This window comes from Sciurus carolinensis, chromosome 4 (genome assembly GCF_902686445.1).
Source record: "Sciurus carolinensis chromosome 4, mSciCar1.2, whole genome shotgun sequence".
Classification (NCBI taxonomy): Eukaryota; Metazoa; Chordata; class Mammalia; order Rodentia; family Sciuridae; genus Sciurus; species Sciurus carolinensis.
Window position 1 is genome coordinate 113,890,362 of NC_062216.1, and position 8,300 is coordinate 113,898,661.

At 51.6% G+C, this 8,300-nt stretch overlaps 1 protein-coding gene across 1 annotated transcript; it reads left to right on the top strand.

Annotated features, from left to right (window-relative positions):
• The first annotated feature begins 564 nt into the window (after positions 1 to 564).
• On the top strand, positions 565 to 2,127 carry Hoxc12 (homeobox C12). Its single transcript, XM_047550876.1, has 2 exons — positions 565 to 1,168; positions 1,889 to 2,127. The coding sequence occupies exons 1-2, from the start codon at positions 565 to 567 to the stop codon at positions 2,125 to 2,127; spliced, it is 843 nt and encodes a 280-aa protein (XP_047406832.1).
• The last annotated feature ends 6,173 nt before the right edge of the window (positions 2,128 to 8,300 follow it).

The window sequence follows — 8,300 nt, forward strand, 5'->3', positions numbered from 1 at the left end:
ACTGTAAATAAACCCCGAGCCAAAGGGCTCATCCGTCTCCTTAAACAGCCAGTAAACTTTATATGACACAATATCTAATAGTAATTTATTGGGGAGATATTGTAAATTCCAACGGTTTTAGTTAATAAAGGAGCTAATTAAAGAGGGACAGGCTGTACTCGTCCAGCTGTTGGGGATAAGATAATACATATGGGGGGAGGCGTTTCAGGGTGCAGGGGTGTGTATGTGCCGGTATTTTTGGTGTGGCTTTTTCCCTCTTGCCCCGTGTCCAGCAATCGCTTCACTCTCTGCCCCAGGTTTTATATGATTTTTTTAAAAACCAGAATCCAGAGAATAGACCTGCCCCCACCCTTCGTCCCTCACACCCCCCACCTCTGCTAGCGATTAGGGAAGGGGGAAGTTGGAGTTGGTACCGGGTGGTGGGGGGGAATTGGTTGTCCCCACCCCTCCCCCTGGCGGCGGCGCCCACGTGAGCAGGGCGGCCAATGGGTGGCTGGTGCAGGTTTAACTATGTTTAATGTCAGATAGCAATAAAGTAGAAGCTGCCGGTCGGGCCCCGCGGAAATGGGCGAGCATAATCTCTTGAATCCTGGGTTTGTGGGGCCGCTGGTGAACATCCACACAGGAGACACCTTCTACTTCCCCAACTTCCGCGCGTCCGGGGCGCAACTCCCCGGGCTGCCTTCGCTGTCCTATCCACGCCGCGACAACGTGTGCTCGCTGCCCTGGCCGTCGGCGGAGCCGTGCAATGGCTACCCGCAGCCCTATCTCGGCAGCCCAGTGTCGCTCAACCCGCCCTTCGGCCGCACGTGCGAGCTGGCTCGCGTGGAGGACAGCAAGGGTTATTACCGCGAGCCGTGCGCGGAGGGCGGCGGCGGGAGTCTGAAGCGTGAGGAGCGCGGGCGCGACCCGGGACCCGGGCCCGGGGCAGCGCTGCTGCCGCTGGAGCCGTCGGGGCCGCCTGCACTGGGCTTCAAGTACGACTACGCGGCAGGCGGCGGCGGTGGGGACGGCAGTACCGGACCCCCACACGACCCACCCTCGTGCCAGTCGTTGGAATCCGACTCCAGTTCGTCCCTACTCAACGAGGGCAACAAGGGCGCCGGGACAGGCGACCCCGGCAGTTTGGTATCGCCGTTGAACCCCGGTGGCGGGCTCTCAGCCAGCGGTAAGGACCCCGGCCCGCTCCTGCGACATACTCAGACCTGACATACTACCAGGGTGGGCAGTGTAGGACTGAGCTAGGGCTGCCTGGGGTGACAGAATGTGTGATGAGCAAGCACTTCTTTTAAAAAGAAGTGCGGGGTGGGGGGAGACCTATAAACATGTAAATATCCCCATAAAAGAACTGGTGAGATTTCCTTTTTTGTTGGCTTGCTGCTGGAGGGGACGGAGAGCTCCGGAGAAGGAGGATCCTGACTGGGACTTCCCTAGGCCTGGGGGTAAGGAGATGGGAAGGGAGATCCTGGCTATCCCTTTGCCTTTCCGCAGACCCCCATTATCTACAAATTTTTAAAGACACAGGCTCTTCACCACTTGTCCATGTTTGTTCTAATAGATGAGGTCCAGTGATGAAGAATGTGGGAGAACCAGGCCAGAAAATAGGAAAGAAGACATAGGAGAGGTTTGGGGAGAAGTGAGGGAGTGGGAACATAGAACAGAGATAGAGTTGAGGAGTCAAGGGCAAGGAATGAGAGTGGGAAAAAAAGAGCAATGAGTCGGGGGAATTGCTGGGGATGGAGGCTAATGGGATGCCTAGCTAGAAGGGAAAGGAAGAGTCTAGGGTCTTATGTGGGGCCAGGGTGAAAGGATCTGGGGAAGGGTCTGAGGGCACTGGGCTGGTCACCCCTTGATCCTCTGGCCAACCCTGCGGTTCATCTCCACCCAGGCGCGCCCTGGTACCCGATCCACAGTCGCTCACGGAAGAAGCGCAAGCCCTATTCGAAGTTGCAGCTGGCTGAGCTGGAGGGCGAGTTTCTGGTCAACGAGTTCATCACACGCCAGCGCCGGAGGGAACTCTCGGACCGCTTGAATCTTAGTGACCAGCAGGTCAAGATCTGGTTTCAAAACCGGAGAATGAAAAAGAAAAGACTTTTGTTGAGGGAGCAAGCTCTCTCCTTCTTTTAGGGGTCAGAATACCGGCACCAGCCCCAGACTGAGCCTGTACTGGCAGAGAGTAAGAGAGAGCGCTGCCTGGGACGCAGTTCCCGCTTAGATCACCAGGCTTCTCTGGCAGGCCCTCCCTGGACATCCTCTTGTCTGTTTTGTTCGTGGTTCCCTCCCACAACCCCCATCCAGCAGGCCCTGCCAGGTCCCAGAGAGAAGGGAGTAAATCCAGTCAGAGAGAGTGGAAGCTCACAGCTGCCATTGGGTGGCAAAAGTAGGGAAGACTGGGGCACTGCATAGAGTTGGTTTATTTGAGGCAGGAGTGAGTTGCTGCAGCTAGGCTCAGGATCTGAAGAAACAGTGCCAGATGCCCCTTCCTCCACTTCCATTCTGTGGTCTTTAGTCTCTACCTGGAGGAGATGAGGGTGGGGACAGTAGAACCAAGGTGCCCAAACTCATAGTTGGTGGGGTTAGAACAGGTTGGGAGGAGGGAGCAAGAGTGGAGGATCATTAAAGGGGGTCAGGGTACCTCTGGCAGGGTTGAAGGGAGGGGAAAACCAAGGAGGAAGTGTGGTTTGGAAGAAGAAAATGATCAGCAAGGCCCAAAGTGAATCAGGTCTGGATTCTCCAGGCCTGGATACCTTATGGGCAGAAGTGCCAGGGTTTGGCAGACTGGCAAGGCGACCATCAGCCTTATGTCCCCTCTAGGACGAATTTCCCAGAAAGGTCTCCTGGTCCCCAGCCCTCTCAGAAGTCCCCCGCCTGCCCTGGGGAACACTGGCTCACAGGTGTGCTGCTCTCCTCTTCCTGGGGCCTATGGGGCTGAGGATGGAAAGCGGCAAACGGAGAATTGAGAGCCAAGCGGACACAGCCACAGGTTCAGTAGCTACCCCAGGGACCCCCACCTGGTCCTACAGGAAGTTCAAGAAGCTGCGGAAGGGACTGTGGAGCACCGCATTGATTGGCAGGGAGAGTTTCTGGCATCCACGGCAGCGGCGGCTGATTCTCCCTTCCCCGCTGGCGTTCACGGTCATGGCCGAAAAGGCTGGACCAGTGTAATTTACGAGGCGGGAAGAGAATCAGCCCTTAAAGGGGCTACGGGCCTCGGAGGCCCAGCTCAGCCCCTGTTTCCCAGGCTAGCGACAATGAAGGAGGGGGGCGCTACAGTTCCCCACCCAACGCCTTTCTCTCCGATAACCGCCCCCCCCCACAATCGCCCTTTGTCTCTGGGCTGCCTCGCCTTCAGGCCAGTGAACCGCTGGAGTACAAGGACCACAGTAGAGGGAGGGGCACATCCCTAGAACCGGTTGGAGGCCAAAGAGTGGCTTCTCCAAGTGGGAAAGCCTTCTATCCATAAATGCCTTCAGGCTCCAGGCCCAGTGGGGTAGATCATGGGCTGGCTCTCCAAAGAGGAGCAGTTGAGAGAAAGTCCAATATCCCTCTATCACTCAGTTTTTAGTCTCTTCCCCATAGTCTGCCAACCTCTCATCTGCTGTCCTACCCCTATGGAAGCAAAAGAGATGAGAAGCAAAGACTGACTGGAATTAAGTACTGCCTGAACATATGAAACTGGTCTGCTGGCTTGGAGTGTTTCCTGCCTGGGCAAAGTCTCCCCATCCTCCAAGGGCAAATCCACAGATCACCAGACTTCCCCAACAACACACAGCTTCAAGTCCCTGCATGGGTTTGCATAGAGACACAGGCAAATACTGTTCACACAATTGAATCCAGCAAACCACTGGGCCCACCACAAGCCCCTTACTACACTTGGCAGGCAGCCCCCTAGTGCTCACAGGGCCCTATAGAGAGGAGATACAATCACAGGCCTTTATTCCCCACTAGGCATCTGACACCTGACACACTTTCCACCAACCTATACTTATTCCACCGAGGTACTCCTTCTAGAGAGCACCTCTTTCCAGCTGTCCACACAATCTTCTGTGGGCTGGTCCTGGAAATGAGGCATAACAATACCCACCTGGTCAGTGCTGGATTCAAGCTCCACCATCCCGACTTGACTCTTACAACCCATCAGAGAGACCAGAACACTCCAAAAAGAGTGGGGGGGGGGCGGGAGGACAAATATGCAATATTCTCTTTCCTTCGCTTTAAACTTGACTTCCGTGAGCTTCTCTGTCAATCTATGTCCTGTACTATGTGTCTGTTGCTAGAACCTAGTATAGTCCCCATGGATAGTCACCCCTTCCCTACCTTCCTTCCCAGCTCTCTGTAGTATACCCTCCTATTCAAACATCTGTCTTTAGCACGTTTCTCCTTTATATAGTCCTTGTACAGAGTTGCTTTGTCATATTAATATTAATATTAATAATTAAAACATGGATGTATGACAGTATGATTTTTGAGAACAATTTTTAAAGTTGCCCCCCCACACACATATGTCCAAAAAGAATGGGAGCTTCAGCTTCCTAACTGTTCTCCATTTTATTTTCTCCAATTCGGGTTAATAATAAAATAATAAATGTGTAATAAATAATAAAGGAAGAGCAGTTGCAGAAGCAACAAAAACATAGTCAACCAAGAAATGTTGATGAACTGCCATTTGCAGTCCCAAGCAATTGCTGGCAAAGAAAAATTGAGGCTCCAAGGAGTCATGGGGCTAAAATAATGTGGACAGCCCAGAAGAAGCAAAAACCAGCTTCAAAAAAGAAGGTCTATACTGCAGGAACTCAAGAAATAGAAGCTGAGTTGGGACACAGGGTAATGAGAATGCCCTGGGGGTGGAATGAGGTGGGGGTTGGTGTTTCCAGAGCTTCAGCTTTAAGGTCCTAATCCTGGAACTTCACTCTGAGAGGACATTTTGTGTATTGTAAGATGACTGGGTAGGAAACTAAAGACCCCTTAGAGTTGGTGAAGTAGGTTCCATCTCTTGAAACCAGCAATACCCTCTGGGCTTTGCCAAAGAGAAACCCAGATCCAGGCCAGTGACCCAGCAGAATGCAATGTGTCCATGAGCCCTCTCCACCTCCACTATCCCTTCTTGCCCTATGAAATGCCCTCCCTCTGCCTTGACCCTTGCTCCTTTTTCTCCCTACAGTGACCCTTTCTAATTCTCTGGCTCCAGCCAAAACAGTCTTTCTCAAATTCCTGTTTCAGCCTCTCAGGCCTGTGAAGAAATACCAGGGGCTCCCATTGAGCTGACCATAGAGTGGAGCCTCCTGTCCTGAAATCTGTCTATCCTTTCCTCATTCCTGCAATTAAAGAAACTAGCAAATTTATGTCAAATCCCATTCTCCCTTTACTCCTAATTCCCATCTGCCTTGCAGAGCCTGTGGGTGCAGGCAGGAAGGAGACTCCAAGCCTTGAGGTCCAACTGAGTGCAGGAGAGGCTGGGGGTGCCAACTTCTGGCAGCATGAGCTGGGTGAGGGGCCAGTTACTACCAGAATAAAGAGTAAAGGTGGGGTGACCAGGCAAAAGTCTATCCACTGCTTAAGAGTATCTATACAGGAAGGGTCAACAGTGTAGGAGTTTCGGGTTTAAAAAAAGAGGAAATTTAGGGATAACATGAATGAATAACTATCCCTTAATGTGTTTCCAAACACTCCCAATCTGAAAGAGAAAGCACCTTCTTGGGTGGTGTCTATGCAGGCCTCCAGTTTCAATAACTGAGGAAGTTGTCAGAAAAGGAAAACACTATAGTCTTCTCCTCAGGACTGAAAAGCAATTCCATGGGTCTCTCGTTAAAAGGAGGTCATGGTGGGATTCACCAACCAAATATTCAGGGTGAGGCTGAGCTTTGAATCTGAGTGAGGATTGTGTCGGTGCTGCAACTATTTGTCTAGTTTAACCTCCCAAATTATAACGTACTCCACTGACTTTAACACAAAACACCCTGTGTCTCAAACTGGGTCTTAAGGAGCAAGAAAATAGAAGTATCTGAATGGTTTAGGAAGAAAATCATTCTTCTGTTGTGTGTATGCAAGCTTATATCGTCCAAATGAGTTCTGTATTTGGACCTGATTATCTACGAAGTCGTTCTGCTCCACTCTGATCTGCACAGCCAAAGCTGGGTATTTAAAGCCACTATTGAGCGAGCGGGCAGGAGATGGACCCGGCTGTCCGGGTTCTGTGGATGCTAATGCAACCGGAAACCCAGCGCGATCGATGGCTCAGACCCAGAGCCGAGCAGGGACCGCCGGCCCAGATCCGCAAACAAAACAAACCCTTGGGACCTTGAGATCCGGCCAGCCCGGAGTCCCCCCCCGCCCCCACCCTCCCTCGCTTTATATCCAAGAAAGCGGGACCGGTTTTTAGGCTCCAGGCCACACGGGAAACGCACCCTGGAGCCGCCAAACCTCTCTGCGCAATGGGCATTTGGACGTGCGGAAGGTTTTGGTATAATCCAGCACAAAGTAAACAGAAGGTCCGGTATCCCACAGCCCACATGCCTGGTCTTAGGCCTGAGCGGCCGCATTTCTAAATCTGCCTCCATAGAGACAGAATTGCCAATTTTCCGCGGATAGGCCTGAGGTCCGTGCCCGCAGCCGCAAGACTCCCCAGCCTCTCCCACCGCTCACCGCTGCAGGCCCGCGCCGTGCTCGCGGTTGTTGCTCTAGGGGAGGCCCCGAGACAAAGGCGGGTCGGCCGCTGCCGGATGACTCCGGCGCCTGGTCCGCTCCCCAACTCACGCCTGGAGCCCTCAGCGCCCTGGCCCAGTGGAGAGGGCTCTGAGACCCGGGTCGGTCCGGATCCCGCTGACCGGTCCACTTCAGGGACCCAGGAAGAGGAAACCCAGCGCGCCCAAAGCCCCTGCTGATCCGAGTAGCTCGCCGCCCAACAGCGCCGGAGGCTCTCGTTGCTTTCCGAGGGCAGCCGGGCCCCGCGAAGGACGGGATGACCCCTGCTGGCCGGAGCAGTGGAGACTGTCTCTCCTGGACCGGGTCCCACCCAGTTCCTCTTTCCTGAGCACCCTGGGCCTGAGGGACACCCCATGAGTGTGTGGGAAGCCTTGAAGAGCAGATGAAATCTGAGGTTCTGTCTGAGCTGCAGGAACTAGACATTTCTCCCAAATGCCTTCCCTCTGCCAGCACGCGGTGTCCTCACGGTGGCAGCCAGTCCTCCAGCGGGGCTTCTTATCTCTGGCGGTTTTGCCCGGGAGGCTCCTGTGCTACCGCTGAATCCTGGCACAGAAGACAGGAAATTAGACCTCCACAAGACGATACAACTGGACCAGTGGGAACCAACACAGTGCCAGCAGCCGATCTCTCATTTTCAAGCCAAAGCACTTGCTGGACACTTGGAGACAAGTCGACACTTGGAGACAAGTCTTCACTTAATCAGTTTCTCTGACCACGAGTGGAAAACTTCCTTCGAGGACAGGTCTGTAGGGATGGAACCCACCAGCAGCCCTTGCTTGGAAAGCTTTCTGTGAAAGGCATGTAGTCCACATGGGATCATGGAAAGATATTCCTAACATATACACCTGGCCTTGCTGGGGCCAAAACCAATATATGGTAACAGTCATTTTAGATACCTATATTACTTGTATATTCTGGGCATGCAAAATACATTTTTATATAAAATATGAACAGAGGCACTTTTATCTGTCACACGGAAAAGCAATGTACAGAGAAAAGATCACATATAGCAAAGGTACTCACATGTAAAATTTATTTACATATATAAACACTACAGTGGCTGTATGTTTGTGGGGAATGTATAGTCCTCAGTCTATTTAGCTACATGCTTATATACCCCACAGGACACACAGAATCGGTGCATAAAAATGCACCTAGATCTGCTATATTTACACAAAAATTTTATGAAAAAATATTGTATATACACAAAGTGCATATTTACACACTGTAAATTATGTTTGCATGTATGGCATGTGTAATACCAAATACATTGAAAATGCAATCTTTGGACTTATAGTACATATTTCTTTGGCAGTCTTAAAAATAAGAACAGGAAGAATTTCAGGCATTGGTAATGACAGTCTCCATCTGCTCAACTTTTATTTTTTTCTTTTCTGTGGTTCTATTATCCCCATCTCCTAAAATCCCTCTCGTGTCTACAGCATTATTATGTAAGTGGTCTCCAATAGCTATTACTATGTCGAATCTCTTGTCTGAAGTTGGGTATTTAGAACAGGATAAGTCCTGTCTTCAGCAGGACCTACTGCATAATCACTCCTATATAGAATTATAAATTTTTACTCCATGTGTCCCAAGAT

Coding starts and splice junctions, on each gene's coding strand:
- Hoxc12 (XM_047550876.1), top strand. CDS start 565: ATGGGCGAGCATAATCTCTTGAATCCTGGGTTTGTGGGGCCGCTGGTG. Junction 1,169..1,888: donor TGGCGGGCTCTCAGCCAGCG/GTAAGGACCCCG, acceptor ATCTCCACCCAG/GCGCGCCCTGGTACCCGATC.